The sequence below is a fragment of the Erigeron canadensis genome, chromosome 7, assembly GCF_010389155.1.
Source record: "Erigeron canadensis isolate Cc75 chromosome 7, C_canadensis_v1, whole genome shotgun sequence".
In the NCBI taxonomy this organism is placed as follows: domain Eukaryota; kingdom Viridiplantae; phylum Streptophyta; class Magnoliopsida; order Asterales; family Asteraceae; genus Erigeron; species Erigeron canadensis.
In genome coordinates this window covers 16965536-16984790 of record NC_057767.1, presented here as the reverse complement: position 1 = coordinate 16984790, position 19255 = coordinate 16965536, and the positions used below count along the sequence as shown (strand labels likewise).

The 19255-nt window shown below is 33.7% G+C and overlaps 1 protein-coding gene across 1 annotated transcript; it reads right to left on the bottom strand.

Moving 5' to 3' along the window:
- Positions 1–1371: 1371 nt before the first annotated feature.
- Positions 1372–12317, bottom strand: LOC122607273 (protein PSK SIMULATOR 1). Its single transcript, XM_043780209.1, has 13 exons — positions 11988–12317; positions 11493–11898; positions 6971–7296; positions 6770–6862; positions 6282–6372; positions 5437–5530; positions 4815–4912; positions 4588–4657; positions 4272–4366; positions 3879–3995; positions 2965–3041; positions 2441–2485; positions 1372–2105 (listed from the first exon to the last, which is right to left on the bottom strand). Exons 2-13 carry the CDS (start codon positions 11829–11831, stop codon positions 1592–1594), a joined length of 1959 nt encoding a protein of 652 aa, XP_043636144.1. The 5' UTR covers positions 11832–11898; positions 11988–12317; the 3' UTR covers positions 1372–1591.
- Positions 12318–19255: the final 6938 nt, after the last annotated feature.

Below are 19255 nucleotides of genomic sequence, written 5' to 3'. Positions count from 1 at the left end.
AGGTGAGTATTATAAATATGGCACGACGGTGCCATAGTCTATATGCAATAGACCTTTGTGCATTGCCCTCCTTCGTGTGTATAAACGTATGCAAGATTATTCACTAAGCTTTGCTTACCTTTTAGTTGTTTACCATTTTTATAGGTTGTCCAGATGTGGAAACAAAGCTAAGTAACATAATGATTGAAGTTGAATTGTAAAGCTTTGAAGTCTATCATATTCACGGTAAAATGGAATTGATGCTAGAACCCGTAGCCCTCTTTATCTTAGCTCATGATATGTAATTTTGGTAAAATTGTTGTTATGTCAACTTTAAGGTTTAAGGAGTTTTTAGTTATTTATAATGAGTCATTTTGTAATAGTAATGTAGTGATTATATTTAAATGTATTTTGAAAACGTATTATCCGTAACAGGTTTTTGATGTAGATTTTACGAAAAGGTCATGCCGAAATTTCTAATTTTTGTGCGTTGTCTTCTATAACGAGTTTTGGTAAATGTATCCGTCGAGATGTATAATTGAGTACATTCTTAGTTAAAAAAAAAAATTCTTATAAAATGGCTGAGTCTAGTTTGGTCCTTTCACACAATGAGCGGGTACTTTGTCTCGTAAAGCAAAAACCTCTAAATTTTCAGCATTGAACTTAAATTTTCAATATTGATTTTATGTACTTCCCCAAAATGTCATTCCTACCCATTCTATATTTACCTAAAATAACTATAATACTTTTTCTCTCTTCTCAAATCTCAACCAATAATTTTTCTCTCCTTCATAAATCATTTATTTTCTCAATTCATTTAAAATATTTTATCTCAAAAACCGTACATCGATAAATTATAAAAATATATAGGTGTTCTTAAAATTTCATGCTTTTTCATTAGAGATGTCATTCGATATACTTTCGAAGAATTTTTAAATCCGAGGTGGAACCCGTACGGCTAAGACATTTGACTATCATACTTTATGACATCAACTCCTATGACCTATCACACTCTATAACATATCACAGTATGACCTAGCTATCACCCCACCATCTCACCGCCGTAACACGCGAGTACCGACTCTCGTAAGATATTAAAAGCTTTTCATGCACTTTGGATTGTATATGCACAGAACAGTTTCAAGCCCTTAACCATATCCGTAAAATTCTTACCGCCTAAAAACAATTCAGTTCAACAAAAATGGCCTTTAGTGTACCGCCTAATTAATTATGCAAATCTACTATTATTAAATATTTATTAAAATAATAATATTATGAAACTCAATATAAATGTAACCAGAAACAAGAGTTATGATGTGAGATTAACAATATAAAAGATTAAACATATGTATAATAGATGGCAGATTCTGCATTCATAAGTAGACGAAAAGATGATACTGTAAAAGGATGAACATAAAACTTTCCAATTATGAGACAGAAACTGCATATTTCTGTACATACGACACTACTTGACTCTCATATGCAAAATGCAATCTCTAAATAACCAAAAATCTATCCAACCAAGATCAACTCAATTCCATACATCTTGGTTCAGCACCACTACTTATATTGTTGATATATAAGAGAACTCCTCAATATATTGTTGATTTACTTACACGCTTCGAATATCATCTACCCGGTCTATAACATCCATAGCTTTAATCCTATCAATATGAAAACTAATAACCGGAACCAATGACGGTCTCTTGATCGGAAACGGGTCTCGCTTAATTTCCCGTGTAGGGGAATGACTACTGCTCTTTGTAAGCCTGTGGTGCTTGCGTAACCTGTCTCGGGTATCAAATTCTTGACTTTTGCTTATTCCTGGGGTCAATTTTCTTTTGCTTACATCCCGAAGCATCTCCCGGTCTTCGCTTGTGAGTGATGGCAAAGGAGAATTAGGTTTGTTTGATGAAAATTGGATTCCTGTTTTATTTGGGGAACGAATTGGGGACTTAACGGGTGATCGCATTCCACCATTTATGGCCTTTGATTGGCAAACAAGGTGATGAAGCCAAACTACTAATTCAAGGATACATTCTTCTGTTTTTTCTTTATCTGCATGGTGGAGAGTCTCAATTCGTAATGAGTCAACCGGGCAAGAAGGCTTCCGGTTTGCCTCGGATCTACAGGAATTAACTAGTCAACTAACTGAAAAAAATTTGCATACACAAGATAGAGGTGGCAACTTCAAGCCGCTTATCCCAAGAAAGGGTGATTTGGATTATCTTTTGACTAGTTTTTTTAACAGATCAGATGGATTTGAACAGATCAAAAAGGCCAGTAACAAACTACATAAAACCTCTTATATTGCATTACTAATATAAAAAAAAAAAAAAAGGATTTTAAGAATACTATCTTTGTAATCATGTATAAAACTCCTTTTAACTTGTGATCCAACCCGCCAGACCTGTCCATTTTGTCAAGTTAGAGCAGAACAAGCATTGGGACTACAACTTACCCCATATTTGCCCATTCTCCAACCCATCCAAATCCGTGATGAGCTCTGTATTGATCACATTTGTATTCGCCATCATGCAAGATTAGCAGTTGATTAGTAATAGTACATTATTCACAAAAATGAAAATTTAGGTAGTTTGTCCTATTTTGGAACAGGCTTAGATAGCTAATGGCCTTTTGGATGTGTCTTTAAAGTTTTAAACTTACTATAACATCTTCAAGTCATAGTATTCAAGAAAAATAAACTGATAGTGAAAATAGATAGTTCTGACTTCTGACTATTTAGGGTAAATAATTAGATTTGGAGGGAGCAAGGGTTTGCTAAAAGGAAACTGATTGTTACTTGAGACAAGAGTCAAATTATGTATATTCCTCTGATTCTTCAAGTTGCAATAGCTACTTCGCAAATGCACATCTAATGTACACCCAAGTATGTCCATTTCATTTCTAGAATTGCTAACTTAAGGAACTATTTTTGTAAGAACAAATTAGACAATATATAAAATCAAGAGTGTTGAATATTACTTGGTTGTGTTTGTAGCTATCGGAACTAGCCATTGTAAAGTTTTCTCCATCTCTGCTTTAATTTCGGGGATGGTAAGCTGCAAATAAAGAATACCAAAAAGCAATAACAAATGAGAAAATGGAGTATGTGGCTGTTAGACACCGAAGCTTGGGTGTAGAACCCCTCACATACTAATTTTTTAATATATCTATAAATGCTTGGCCCCCATGCTTTTTATGGATTAAAAAACAAGATGTGAGGGGTTTTACACCCAACCTTGGGTGTATAACAGCCACATAAACCCTAACCTCATAACAAATTATTATTAAATATCAAAAATTGTGCAAAGCCTTTAAAAAGTAAAGAATGTTTTTGTTGTAAAAATGGTCAAGTATATACATACTCCTGTTACAATCGGTACAAATTTGAATGTACAACTAGTATTTGCCAATTTACAATAACTTTGGGTAATAGTTTACAGTACGTCTTTGACTACCAACTCTTTTCTTTCTAGAGGTTTAACGAACATCACTTTTTGTCCCTCAAATGTACATAATAATCAACTTAAAGCAAAATGTGGGTACCTTGGCAATTTGGCATTCAAGGTTAAAGTTAGACAATAATTGTTGCATCAATAGCAGCTATTCCAAAAAATATACATAATGACATGCATTTTTAGAGTTTTTCAAAAGCATACTCTAATTGTTCACTCTAGTTCTTTCGAACTATTCAAATTATGTGTCAACACTGCCCAAAGTTCAATAATGCTCAAAACCACTTAAAAGACTTCTATGATTTTGATTATTATTGTGTATGTGATTATAATTACCACATTTAATATCTGTTAAAAAAAGACAACAAAGTGTGTGTGACACCTAGCATATTGCCACTTCCATATTAAATGCCACTAAGAGAAAAATATAAGGCCACATACCTCTTCTTTTGGCTGAAATGAATGTAATTTGGAGCGCATTGCTAACTTAACATTAGGCGGAAGTCCTTGGTACAATGAATCTCTAGTACTTGGAGGTACGGAACTTGAGCGAGTAACCTGATGAGTATAAGAGTTCATCAACACCCATACTCCTATAATCAGATCAAATATATAACCTTACTAAAGTAATCGATTATAAAACAATACATTATTACAAATATTATAATAATGATAATAAAAATAGAAAGATATATATATCACTGACCCTTTACCAAACAACACTTTACCAAACAACAGATTATTCATAAGCATCAAGTCATCAAGCGAAAATGTCTAAGCAATGTAAGCCAATTTATCACACAGCTAATAATATTTGTATGAATAAGAACTCACTAGCGTATCAATTTGAGTAATAACATTAGCATAGTGTAGTGCAAGACCAGCTGCTCCCAATTTTTGACGGTTGCTTTTTACTGGTATTTGTGTATCTGCGGTAATTATAAAAAGATAAATAATCTAAATATATCAGATTGACAGGAGCAACTCAAATACTCTTATAGAATATACTTATGTAGAATCGCAAGGCAAACCAACATGCAAGTTGAAACACTTGGCACATAGTTTAGGAGAAGTCTTTGACTAAGTATTAAATACCTAAATACCCATTAAGGACACAAAAACTGGGAAAAGTTGTGGACCATAATCATACCAGCAGTTCCAAAAGCATTGTGAATCTCCATGTATAAGAAATGGACAATGTCTACAAGTTGTTCCATCACCTTTAATAACAAATACAGATGGTTAGTGAAACAACACACTCCTTGCAGGGGTAATTTGTGGAAACGTAACATTTATAGCAGAAACACCAAAACCTCTTTCATGATGGATCAAATTTTAATGGGCTTATTCTTTAGTTTTATAGTTGTACTTCATTACCTCTTCCAAAATTTTGTTCCAGAGTGACTTCTTCTGCAAACTTCTCACGTGCTTCCTTTGACTCTTTAAGTCAGCTCTCAGGATATTGAGGCTGTCCCCTATACATATAACGTACCAACACAATTGAAAAAGAAACACTTACTAACGTCAAACATCTATTATTTTGTAATGCAATGAAGTCAAACAAGTGCATGTGAAAGGGAAAGAACAATATTTTAAGAATATATCAGAACAAATCAAACATGGTCAGTTGTCCCACTAAAATAACAATAGTATTAATGATAACAGCATAAACAGCAATAATAGTAGTGGAAATTACACTGATAAAATACATAACAATGAACGTCACAAAATACATAATCTAATATCTACACAATCGCAATCGAGATGTAATAATGATAATAATAATCTAATTGATAGGAAAACAATACCATCCTAGTAGAAAGAAGAACATATATAAGGTGGACATTCATTGTTTCAAAGTATTACCTTTACAGGTTTTCAAATTTTAGATAAGTCAGATACCTAAAGTCAGATTATATATGCAAACCACCTAATCCACAACAGATATCCAATTTGAATTAAATAATGATAAGAGTGTTTTAAGAAATGTGACTGTTACCTCTTGGAGGAGCGTTAGGGTTCTCCTCTTCTTGTTGCTTTCGGCGAAAATCTTGTTCGAACCTGTCCAGGGCATGAAATTCATGGTATAATTCCTGCATACAACAAAAGTTACATTCATTTCCAAGATTATAATATTTTCCAGCAAAAATTCACTATATAACTTTAATGATCTTCAATCATTTTATAATAGACATTTTTAATCAAAAGAATATGTCAAACAAAGCTGGTGCCTACAACTCTGTGTGTGTGCACGTGCACGTATCTGTCAGTTAGACACATATGTAGGACCATAGTCATGATAGAACATAATACAACTGATATCAAAAGATTGGAAACGAATACATAATAAAACACCTTAACATGCTTAGCTCTCATGTTGGAGCATGTTTGCGTCATATCCAAGTTTTGAAAACAAGTATTTGACACTATATTTAAGGACCTTTTAAGAAACCAGAAACAGATTATAAACCTAAAGCCAAGAGAATAAGAAACTTATTAGGTAAGTTCCTGAAAAGAAAAGCTTTGTGGTAGACTAAAATCACTACGCATAAATATACTTATAAAGTTCAATCATGTTTTTGTTTATTGAAATATCTCCACAATCAGTTACTGTAATTTCTTTTAGATATATTAGTCACGTATAATATTTGCAGAATGAATGAAATAAATATATTCGTTCAAACTACCACCTTATTTATCTTGCTAAAGTGAGATACTAGGCCAGCTTTATCAAACTAAACAAACCCATAATCAATTGTCATTTGGAAAGTTCATTTTCTTTATCCATTCCATAATTGCAAAGGAATATGGAAAGGAGCATTAAAAAGAGATTTGAATACTCACGGCAGTATACTGAACCAGAATTTTCAATTGCTCCATGATAGTTTCGGCCTCTTCTTTCAGTTGCTTCGGGGGAACAAGTTCTGATCCCAATCTAACGAATACCATAAAAGAATTGGCATGAAGTACAAATCTAACTCAACAAATTAGATTTGATATTACATATTGCAAACAGGGGGAGCCAGACAGGTTGGGTAGTGATATGGGTTATTTTTGGTATGAGATGAAAGAGATCAGGTTTAGCTCACCCAAAACATTAGTTTAGCGAACTATTCACTTTTATATATTTAATAGTGTGAAAACTAGGAGTTCAATAATAATCTAACTAATTGATTAGGAGGCTCTATGCATTCAAAATACACTTTGACCACCCATTTCCTTTAAGCAGTTATTAAGATACCCATTTGACCATTAGGATTAAACATAACCAAATGGATCTATTTGTAAATCAGTCAAATTTTAGATCTCTAATTCAATTGGATTGACATTACTTTTCAAAATATCGATCCAGGTTGTGCCATTGAGGATCTTTGCAGCGATTTCCAAAACGAACCACTTCTCCAGAAAAGATTTTTAATTCTTCCCTATTAAAATCAAACACACAAGATTATCTAAAACAGACAAGTAATACAAGAAAGGGAATAGAATACTGATGCTTTTATAGTTGGAGGTTGTTTCTTCGGTGTACCTACCGTTTATCAGCCGCAGCAATTCTCAAGAGCTCATCCATGTCTCTTGAGATTAAGAGTTGCACACCTTCTGAAGGCAGCACTACCTCTTTTAGATGCTTTATGTTATCCTTTGAAAGAGATTGCATAAGATTGGCACCCTTAACAATTGTGTTCGCTACTTCAAACGACAAAATTGATATTTTATTTCCTTTTGCTGCTGCCCCTGAAACAAATGCACTGCTGACATGTAAGCTTGTCATGCTGCTACCAAGTGTATCCAGCACTTCTACGGCTTTTCCAAGACCAGCGGTCCCAGCTTTACCCAAAATTGAACTAACTTCTGAAACCTACGATGCTCAGATGAAAAGATTGTTTAGAGTTCCAAGGTTGCTTTATTACTTATGAATAAGTGACTACCAATACATCTAGAATATATGAACTAGAAGTTGCAAAATGATGATAGATTCGCTAAGTGTTCAAAATTGGCAACTTTTTAGACATGGTTAGGGTCAATCTATCATCATTTGTTTGTCTATATATTTAGCTTTATGCCTTACTAATCAATGTATTAAACAGATGAGCAAAAAGCTATATTGCTAAACAACTATAATATCGTTCATACAAATTTCAAGCAGTTGAGATACTTCAGGTGAGTTATAACCCGATCGACCTGTTTCCTTTTCAAGTAGGTTGATTAACCTATTTGACTCATTGGATATAAAAAGAAATTATAAAAATCCCACCGGCAACTTTTATGTGAGCAGGTCGAAATTATATGTATATGTTATCATAGTTTTCATTTTTCAAGCAAATCCTATATTCCTATATCTGGCTATGACAATGATGGATTACGTGTTCTGTAAAAAAATTACCATAATAATAGGGTTTCCAAATGATTGCATTTCTGAAAAGATCAAAAGAAAACGTTCTTGTTTGCAATAAAATGTTAAAGGCACAACTAATTTTTTTTTCAATTTGGTAATTCATAATATTTTCAAACGGACATAAATATAACTATCTATGCTCCATGTGGTCAAACTCCTACCAAGAGAATCCACATATATGATCCCGCTTATACTTACTGCCTCTTAAATTGTTGAGGATTACCTGTAAGTTCAAATGAGCATTGGACAAGGGCCGAATTTATAGGTTCTTAGTTTGACAACGGTCGTTTGAGCAAGGGTCAAAGGTCAACAGTAGAGTCACTTTTCATGGTTCGTTTTACAGTTAGGGTATTTTCTCCGCCAACACTTGCTACATTTCACAGTGCCATCACTTAGTCTGCTTGTGCAGCAATCTAGCAAAAGGTTTACATCAGCGAAGAAATGCTGACCCTGTTTACCAAAATAACCCTTCCCAAGGGGCAGCCTAAGCAGCCCAGGCAATTAGCACCTGTTTTTAAAACCACCCAATGGAGTTAGGGATTTGCAGTCTGACCTATTTCTAGCAAAAGTCCTCCATAGTGGCCACACAAAGCATTTGCAGTGTAGAAATAAACCAGTAGTTTAAGATTCTAGCAGAGTTTCTCTCGGGTTTTAGAGTTATGGTCAGTTTTAAGTTTTAACCCACTCCATGCTTTCTATCGAGTGATTTGTTTGATTTCCACATTCTTAAGTGATATTGCGTTTGGTGGGTTTAGATGTTGGGGTTTCACCATCATTTGTTGGATATCCATATTCTCACGTCTCTTGCAAATCTTAGTGTCATCGTAGTCTGGTCGGTATTGTCATTATAGTATTAAATTAACTACTAACATCTTGCTAGTTTTCATTTGTATATATATATATATATGAGGATGGTTATTGTAAACTAAGTATTAAAGTAAAACAAACATGATTAGATTTTAACCATAGGATCATGGTAAAACTAGTGCATGAAGATTCATAGAGCAAAAGTATAAACATAGATGCACAAAGATTTTCATAATACACAACGATTTTCAGTAAAGAAAAAATGATTGTTTTACTTGTTTTACTTTAATACTTGTTTTATTTGAACTAAAATCATACATATATATGCACATATATACTAGCACATTCTGGTGGCGGTAGTGATGGCGGCGAATATTGGTGGCGGTGGCGATGGCTATGTCAAGCGGTGTATATTGATGTAAATGTAATTGATGTAAAGGTTGTATATTGATGTAAATGTAATTGATGTAAAGGTGGTAGTGGAAATATTTTAGAAGATAAGGGCTTAGAGTGTAAATTAGTAAAATAAGGGTATATGGTGTAAATTAGTTCATTTAGGGCAAATTGGGTAATTGCTTATAACTCTTTCCATAAGAGGGGGTTCATGAATGGCAATCGGGTCAATTTCAAACTAACTTTCTTGTAGCTCTTACCAAAAGGAGGGGAGCTAGAATTTTAATAAAAAGTAAAGATACATATTACAAATTTGCGTACCAAAATAAAATAAATAATGTGATTAGTATGAGAGCACTTACTATTGTCATCCAAGGACTTATTCTCTAAAAGAAAGATTAAATTTGGAGTTTAAACTTTTTTTATTATAAGGAACAAACCATCAAAATCAAAACACTTCGAAACATATTCAAAAAGAAAAGGCAAAGCTGCTACAATTTTCTTTTGAAACTTTCTTTTTAGGTGAAAAAAGAAAAAAAAAAGAACGTTTCAAAAGAAAGTTGTAGCAGCTTTGCCTTTTCTTTTGAAACTGCATAGGCTTGTTTTGTACATAGAGATGTGAGAGTAACACTTACTTTTTTTTGTTAATCAGACATAACAATATTTATTTTAAATTTACATCTTTAACCAAGGAGACTCTTTCTATGATTTAACTAAACTTTACTCCTTTCGTCTCAAAAGATTGTCTACAAACAAAAATAGTTAATATTTACTAAAGTAACCACCATATCTCCTTCAATAATCTATTTCTATATTTACTAAATTTGATTTTTGAATACTCCATTTATTTCTCTTTCAATATTTGTGTGACCCAGGATAACTATCCACTTTCAAGTTTTAACCGATCAAAACATTTCAAAAAAGTCAGGGTCACAAGTTATTTGTTGATAGTGACTTTACTAAAACCGCCAAATCCAAAGTGGAGACTTATGCGATGGGGGAATAGATTTTGATAGTTACCTCGCATTTTTTAGTGATCTTGGCTAGTATGTTGATTTATTTAGACATTTTTCGATGGTTTGGAGTTGTTTCGAGTGATGTCCAATGGTAGATATATATAGGTGGTAAGTGGTGGTGTAAGAGAAAGGGAAAGATAGTTATAGTCACCTTCATATTGATTAGAAAAGAAAAGGTAATATGTCACATTTTTATAGATGATATTCCGAAAAAGTTGGGGGCAACTTTACTAGTAAAGTTGGTGGGATATTGACCCTTGGATTAAAATCAAGAGTAAAATTTCAAAAAAAAATCATTTTAACTTATTATAATTTTTTAATCTTAACCCTTGATTTCCAGGGGGTCGAGATCCACCCAACTGTACCTTATAATGGAGAATACTAATAGACTATGGTGTGTTGTATTCCAAAGAGAGCTCCTTTATCTTATAATGAGGGCAAGGTAAATTTTTTAATATAACATCATAGATAAGTATGTAGAAACTTGAAATACCAAATCATGATTGAGTTTCCAAATGCTATATTTTATCCATTAGACCCAGTAATGATTTAATCATAGTTGAAAGAAATTTGTAAATAGGAACACTTCGGGTATTCCTTGAACTGCATCTTAACTTACGATATGTAACAGCTAACTATCAAGTATCAATTGCACATAAGCATCATAATTATCCTATGGGCCATTATACGATGTCGTCGGCATCCAAATATGAATTTCATGAATTGGCCATTATTTTGTAGTACGCAAAAAAGGCGGCGTTTCACTCTTCATTTATACTCACCCTACCACGTGCGAAAGTGGTGGTTGTGATATGCTATTGAGACAAATTTAATTGCCAGCTGGTCCGCTCTTGAGAAACATTTAGAGTTTCCATTACCTAATATAGACAAATTATGATATCGTCAACTTTTAGGTACGGTACTAGGTAAGGCTTTTGTTTAGTATTGTTTCAAATCTATATCCATCCTATCGTCATACTTTTTTGATGATCTTCTGTGACAAATCTTCCTTTATATAGCAATAGATTTTACAAGATCTTCATGCTAGAATTAAATCATAGTAGAATTCCTATTGGTTAGATTTTCATAGAATTCCTATTGGTTAGATTTTTTCTTGGTACGGTTAGACCATTTAGGATTTTGAGCCTCCATCCACTTGATGAAATGAAATACTAGTATACCCCTTTTCACCTAGTTATTATAATGTCAATTACCTTTTTAATGAATGAAACCTTTCATCTAGTTAAATCTAGCCATTCCTAAAAGATAGTTACATGATAAATTTCAAAAAACCAGCATTAAACTACCATCAATATCAAACATTAGAGTAGGTACTAATTATCTAAAACTAATTACAACAGTTACAAAGTCATCATAACTTCAAATGTCGTATTCACGAAATCATAATTATTAAAAATATAAACAAAGTCACATTACACATACCTTAGTAACTGCGCCCGAATTGGTCTTGGTGGATCTTGATTTATGCGACAAAGCCCTAGACAATCTAGGAATCCCATCGTTATCATCCAACGCATACGAAGCAGCAGTCATCTCCGGAAACGTAAATGGCTCTCTCAACTTCCTGCTATTCTCCACCCTTTTCCCAGTAGAACTAGAATCATCATTCTCATCAACATTCACATTTGCTCGTTGTTGTTCGACAGATACCCCTCTAGATTGATAAACCATACCCGAACCATAATTAAGTCCATTAACATGAGGAAATCCACCATTTTCAATATTATCTTCGGTGGATCTCCTTGAACACAACCCACCCATTTTCCCAAATTCATACAAATTCACTAATTACCCACAATTTATTTTCCCAAAGCAAATACAAAACCACCTGCAAATCACCAAATCCAATATTTTAAGCATATAAAGAACACCCACAAAAATAACACATAAAATAAATAAATAAATAGAAAGACTTACAAAATATTAACACAATAATAAGAAAGAAGCTACTGAAGTGATATATAAACCTTGACGGTGATCAAGTTTCATGGGTAAGCTATTTTTAGCTTGTGTCTTCGGTGATATATGTATGTCGGATATAAAATAAAAAAATAAAAAGAATTAATAATCGGGTGACGCTATATTCGAGGGAGGGACAAGTACCAAACCATAGAGTATACGCTAAAACAACACAAAGACTGGCATCAATCAAATCAAAACATCAAATGGAATTCAATTGTTCGGTCAAACCTCAAACACAACCAACAACAAACTTATATATATTTATATATTATATATTATATATTATATATTATATATAGGGAAGGATATATATGAGTAGATGTAGATATAGTCATGTAGATATAGTGAATTAGTAGTGATGAAATAAAATGGGAAGGTCACTATGTATGACTATTGACTTTGTGTGTTTGGGCTAGTTTGAATTTTGACACCTATGAAATTAAGTTTACTTCATCTTAATTGTCATCGTCACTTTTTATGGCATTAAATGGTAAGAAATTATGTCATTTTTCTATGTTGTGTAGTGCATTATATATTTCTCTATTATATGCAAGAAACTTTTTAAATTAGTCAAAAGCATGTAACTAATTACCAATTTACAAGTTATTCAATTACCATTCATACTTTTTGTTTAAAATAATATGACGTAGCGTTGACTGAATATACAAAATTAATCATTTGTATATTCAGTTTACATTGTTTATACGTATATATACTTACAAACACACACTATATATTACAATCAAAATTCACACCCCCTAAAAAACCTTTTTATCTTCCTCGTTGATGTACCCGATGCGTGTCATCTCAAAGCCATTATTTAAGAATTAAAAAAACTATTTGTTATATTCATGTAATTGTTCATCTATTTCAGTGATTTATTGGTGGATTCTTTTCATCGTTTGATCGATTTTGTAGACAGAAATTTAGGGTTTTATTAGGGTTTCAAAAATTAGGTCAAAAAATCGATTACTTAGATTAGGGCATTTCACGAATCGTCTTCTAGGATTCTTCACAGTCCATGAAGTGAAGATTTTCATCTTTAATCCACAACTACGGTACATGTATCGAACACTTGGATTTAGAGAGGAAGAAGATGAAGTGAAAGTCATGGTAGTGGCGGGTGGAAATGTGGGAGGAGGAGGGAAAATTTGGGGGGGAAATGGGTTATTATATATGTTAGGTCAAAAAACGACTAAGTAAGAGGTAAAGTCCCTCACTCGATGGTTTAATCCACAAGTGTAGAATAACAAGGTCAAGTATGCACTAGATTGGACTAGTATTGCTTATAATATAAATGCAAGTATATAAATAAAGCAATAAAGACTTAAGCAATAAATAAGTAAACAAGTATGTAAATGATGGAACACAAATGTAATTTTCAAGTGTATTTTATTTATTGATGTTAAATAAAATACAAGGTTGTTGAGGAACCAAGATATTACAAAGTAAGTATCTAAACAACCTTATGAACTACAAGTGATCTATATTTGCAAAATAAACTCCTTGATCGAAATACTTGAAGTTGTGAAGTATAACTGTTAAGATCGAGAGTATTTAGGCAAACACACCAAATTGCAAAAGTGATTTGGACGAGGGAAATGACTTGGGTATTTATAGGCAAAAAGAATTAATATTTAATTCTTTTTGCCGTACAAATAAGGTTTCATGCATTTAAGGAATATAATATTTATTTCTTAAAAGCATTGGTTAAAGTACATGAATAAAGTCAATATGATATGACTTGTAATACTTTAACCAACCACCTTTACACGCGTGTAAGAACTTTTAACAAAAGACAAATGGATTGTCCAGATAAAAGCGTGCAAAGGGAAATAAGTCAATTCCTCATAATCAGTGTTCAGACTTGTAAGGTCTAGAACACTGACAAGGACTCCAGTTAGGAGATCTAGTAAGACTACCAGTGGGCTCCGCCGTTTGTCAGTCTTCTGTCTTTAGACTTCAGTCTTTGACTTCAGTGAGAATGTCTTCAGTGGAAAGATTTTAATTGGAGTGAAGTCCAGTGAACCAATCTGGTGGAATCCAGATTCCTATACAAGTAAATGGTTCACTGGCCTTCTCATAATTTCTGGACAAATCTTCAAAGGACTCCAGTCTTCACGTCTGGAGTGAGTCCAGTAGATCTGGACCTAACAAATTCCCTCTATTTGTTTAGAAATTATGCAAGGATTTTCAAGCTTCTATCTATACAAGTTTGTGCTTGAAAAATCCTTGAACTTTTGACTAAGTCTGATTTAAGTTACTGGAAAACACTTTATAAATCATCAATATTTCCAGTTTATACATTTTAATTTTTGCTAGACTTAATCTGATCAAATACTTGTGGAAATAAAGCTTGCAACTTATATATTCAGACATCAACTGGTGAAAGTTACAACTTTTGTAACACCCCGCTAAAGCGGAATACACGGGATGCACAGATAAGCACAAGCACGCACAATACAAGTTCAAACACAGCCAATAACATTAAAAGAGAAGAAGTTCATAAGTTATTACAGAACATGGGATCTACCCAGAATAGTCAAAAATCAAGAAAGACAGATTAATTATCTTTACAGAACAAGTCTTGAACTGAATTGAGCAAAAGGAAGTCTTCACAGCTACTGATCTTGTACGCACGAACAATCGCCAAAGGAATGAGCTCAAAGGATGAGGACTCCTATGCTAAAGGATCTACTAGCCTAGCCTGAAAAGCATGTAAGTTCAAAGGGGTCAACTACGAAAGTAGTTGGTGAGATTCACATAAAGTACTTATTAGTTATACATAATAATAATATGTATAATAAGAACAAGTCATAAGATCAGTACGTTTATTAAAAGTACTTTGTAATAGTAATGACAGTTTTAAGAACAAGTATGCACTTAATATGTATGTATATAAGTATTGCTAACCCGGTTGGCCAAAGATGAACAATAACGAACCAGTAAGCTCACATAATCAAGTAAGCTATATGTATATGATCTAGATCAGAACAAGTACAGATAATATGCATCCTCCTGAACTGTAGAGAATGAGGGTGGGCCTACCCTAACAGCGCTGTCCATAATTACCTACGGTTCATTCCCTGAACTGTGGGACATGATTTGATAGCAGTAAAGATAGAACTCATATATAGAACGATAAGTACATAATAGAGAACAATATATCAATATAAGTATATTCAGGTCCTGCCCATTCAAGACCTAAATATACATCAGAGAGTATGTATAACGGTATTCATGTATTCAAGATTCTGCCCATTCAAGATCTAAATACACATCAGAAGATAATTCAGATTCATTTTATAAGTGTTTCATACGATCATAAAATAGTACGTAGAACAGTTCAAGAACATATATATATATATATATATATTTCATATATATATATATAAGTACAAAATAGTTTTCATGCTTTTCAGTCCCCGATAAAGAACCTTGAACAAAATGTACGAAAAGGGGATAAGTGAACTCACAGTGATCTGGTACAGTACGGTTACAGAGAACAAGCACAGAGATAGATATGTTATATCTATAGAAATCCAAGCGCGTCTTGACAGAAGCCTAAGTACACATTGTCGTACACATGATATGTACATATATTAGACTCGGTGATTAATTAATCACGAAAATGTTCTTGATGATCCGATGATTTGGTCCTTGATGAACTTAGAACGTTTTGACTCTTAAAACAATTTTGAATGAACCTTAAGTACATGAACTGGACTCGAACTGATCGTCTTTGAACTCATTCATAAGTACTTATCGTATTAATGAGTTGACCATGTCTTTAATGACGAACCTTTAGTCTTTAGACTCAACTTAATCGATCATAGAACTCATACTTTGATAATCAAGATAGAACATGTTTTATTTGTACTTAATTAGGGTTTGCGCTTTGTACTTCGTCTTAGATCGAACCATGATCTAGCCTAGATGTCAATGAACAGCCTTTAATGTGTTTAATCAAGTAGTGATGTTGTTACGAACTGATTAGATGATTAAGGATTACGTGTGGTGCGTTAAAGAACAAGTATAAGTTGGTAAATGATGAACAGAAGGTCGTCTAGGGTTTTTAGATGTCAAGATCGTTTTAGCTTCCCTTCAAGATCGTCCTAGGTGACTCCCAGGATCGTCCTAATGCTTTAATGCACAATTTGTCTTAAGGTTTATTGCAAACAGATCGTCCCAAGTCTAGCAATTTAGATCGTCCCCATAATATAATATTTAGATCGTTTTAGAGTTTTAGAGTATTTAACAAGGTCAGGATCGTTTCTCATTCATGGTAGCTCAAGGTCTTGCGATTCGGATCGTTTCAAGGTGTTGATCAAAACAGATCGTTTTGCTGCTTTATCATTTAGATCGTTCTACTGCTTCGTCCTTTAGATAGTTCTACTACTTCGTCCTTTAGATCGTTCTACTACTTCGTCCTTTAGATCGTTCTACTACTTCGTCCTTTAGATCGTTCTACTGCTTCGTCCTTTTAGATCGTTTTAGGGTTTAGCTTCATTTAGATCGTTTAGGGTATTCAGGTCTTCAGAACTCAGAACATGACTAAAATGATTTCGTGAATATGTAACAGAGTTGTTCTTGGGTTTAAGTCGTGATAGCTATATAACAGAAGAGATCGTTTTGCAACCTCAAAGAGATCGTTTCAATTTCATAGCCAAAAGTGATTGTTTCTTGTTCAGGTTATTTAGATCGTTCCAGCCCAAGGTATTTAGGTCGTTTCATTGTTTGTGCTATTAAGATCGTTTCAATCCAGGAGTAACTAGTAAGGGTTAGTTTCTTGTCTTCAAAAGAGATCGTTCATCAGTAAGGACCTTTTAGATCGTGTTAGACATAGCTCGGTTTAGGTCGTTTTATGTTCTCACGAAAATACCATACTCACGACTAATTCAGATCAAGACTTGTTTGAGCAAACCGATCATCGATCAGTTACCCCTATGTGAACCAAGACCGAACCACCCTTCAACCACAACAACAACAAGTAGCAGCAGCAGCAGCTCAAGAACATGAACACGAGTCCAAACACCAAGGAATCAAGTCTATATAGAGGTCTAAGTCGTTCTTGGAACGAGTTAGGACATAATATTAGTACATGTTAACATATTAACACCATTTTCTTATCACATTTTCAGATTTCAGAATCAAATTAACACATGAATACTTGGTGGTTTCAAGAACAAGTTATGCTCATTTTTGAAAAATGGGTTTTGCAATTTAATCACGTTATGACCCAAATTTGTTCACCAAAATGATGTTAAACACATCTAGACACAAACCCATTGCTTATAAACATGATTTCTTAACAAAATTGGACCAAATCATCAAGAACAAGAACATAAAAAAAAGTACACTTTTGTTTTGATCAAATTCTCAAAAGATGTTGTTATTACCTGTGATTTGTTGTTGGAAACGTGTTTTGATCGTCACAAGGAACCCGAAAGTACAAATGATTTCACTTAACCAACCCAAAATCAAGATGGTGATTTTTAGTGTGTGAAAATGGTGGTGAAGATGTTCCTGACTATGTGTTTTTAGAGAGAGAGTGAGAATTGGAGGTGATGAATGAATAGTGAACTTTCTCACACTACAACATTCTATTTATACCTTTTCCAAATGAATGCACTAGGTATTTCCAAGGGACTATTTGTGAACATTTTGCACTAGAACACTTATGGACACGAACATTTATGAACGAATCCTTCATATTCTATCGAATTAATTCATAATCCGTCACATAAATCAAGATTTAAGATCTAATTGATCTTCAAATAAGCACATATTTTGAGTCTAAGGTACGTCAAGAACTTAAGTAGATTGGACTGTCTAGCCGTTCAGATGGCAAAAGTATGATCTAAGAACTTAATTAGAATATTCGTAAGGCGGTTGTTACAACTTTACATAAAAACAATACAAGTACATGATAAAGAGTTAGGCTCATTTGTCAATGTGCCCAGATGCATCTTCTTTAGCCTTTCTCTTGAGTTGAGATGGTGAGCTTTGTTCAGATTGTATTCCCAGTTCAGCTTCCATTTGTTTCTTCTTGATGAATTTGTTCTTGATTCTTTTCATGAAGGCTATTTCTAATCTGGTGAACGAAGTTTTTCCTTTGAAAAACTCACCAATCTCCTTTAATTCAGTCATTCCAAAAGCATGAATGGTACATGTTGGCCTTTCATCAGTAAAGTTTTCTTCCCTGTACAACTTCGCTGAAAACTTCTCAAACTTGGAATCATCAGAGATGCCTTCAACTTCAACACCTATAGTTTTCCGAACATCAGCTCTGCCATGTATGAAGGCTTCATATCTTTCCCTTATCTTAGCTTGATCAACCAGAAACTGGACATCACCTGAACCAATGCCTTGTTCAGATGATTCTGTTGGTTTGTTTTCAGAAGGAGTCTCACCAGTTTTTCTTGTTACAACTTTGGTTAGAGACTTTGAAGTGTCCAAAGGAATGAAAGTATCAAGATCAGCATCTCTTGAGGCCTTTGTGTTTCTTCCACCCTTTATCTTCCTGGCATATTCCTTTTCCAGAGCTATCATATTTCTTTTGACTTGGTTCTTCAGACGCACCAATTCTTCCTTTCTCTTTTCTATCAGTTCTGGAATTGAAACACCATGAGTGAATGAATCCATTTCTTGTTCTTCTTTTAAATATGCACTTCTTAATTTAATGTCATCCAGAGCTTCAAGACATTTGACAACTCTGTGATCTTTCTTCATTTGTAAGTCATATCTAACTTCAGATTTAAGGCTCCTACATTAGCTGTCCGGTGTGCCCATTTGTTCCATTTCTTTGTAATGCTGGACAAGTGCCTTTTTGGCATTTTATTTGTGTATGTTAATGAGAATTCCAGCTTGCTGAATTCTTTTATTCATCCTCAGTAACATTTGCCCTTATAGGAGACTGAGCTTCTTCATTTTCAACTTCCTTTTTACCAGATATGCTCTTTAAATGTTTCTTGAGCTGAGCAACATCTTCAAATTCCTCAAATGGTGGCTCATTGGCTGTACCAAGAGCATCACTTTCATCAATACCAGCAGCATCCAACTTGTTTTTCTTCATATTGTTAGTAGCAAATGCAACCAGGAGCGCCTGGATTAGCACTTTCCCCCTTGGAATAACCTCCAGTTTGAATTTGGAAGTGATTCCAGATCTGGTCCAGCATTTGCCTGTTAGTGGAGTCAAAAGTACGACCCGCCACTGGCTTCAT

Bases quoted from the DNA above. Each gene is read 5' to 3' on its own strand.
- LOC122607273 (XM_043780209.1), bottom strand. From the start codon at position 11,831: ATGGGTGGGTTGTGTTCAAGGAGATCCACCGAAGATAATATTGAAAAT. The intron at 6,863-6,970 runs GTAGGTACACCG...TGATTTTAATAG, and splicing joins ATTGCTGCGGCTGATAAACG to GGAAGAATTAAAAATCTTTT. The intron at 6,373-6,769 runs GTAATGTCAATC...GGTATTCGTTAG, and splicing joins CTGGATCGATATTTTGAAAA to ATTGGGATCAGAACTTGTTC.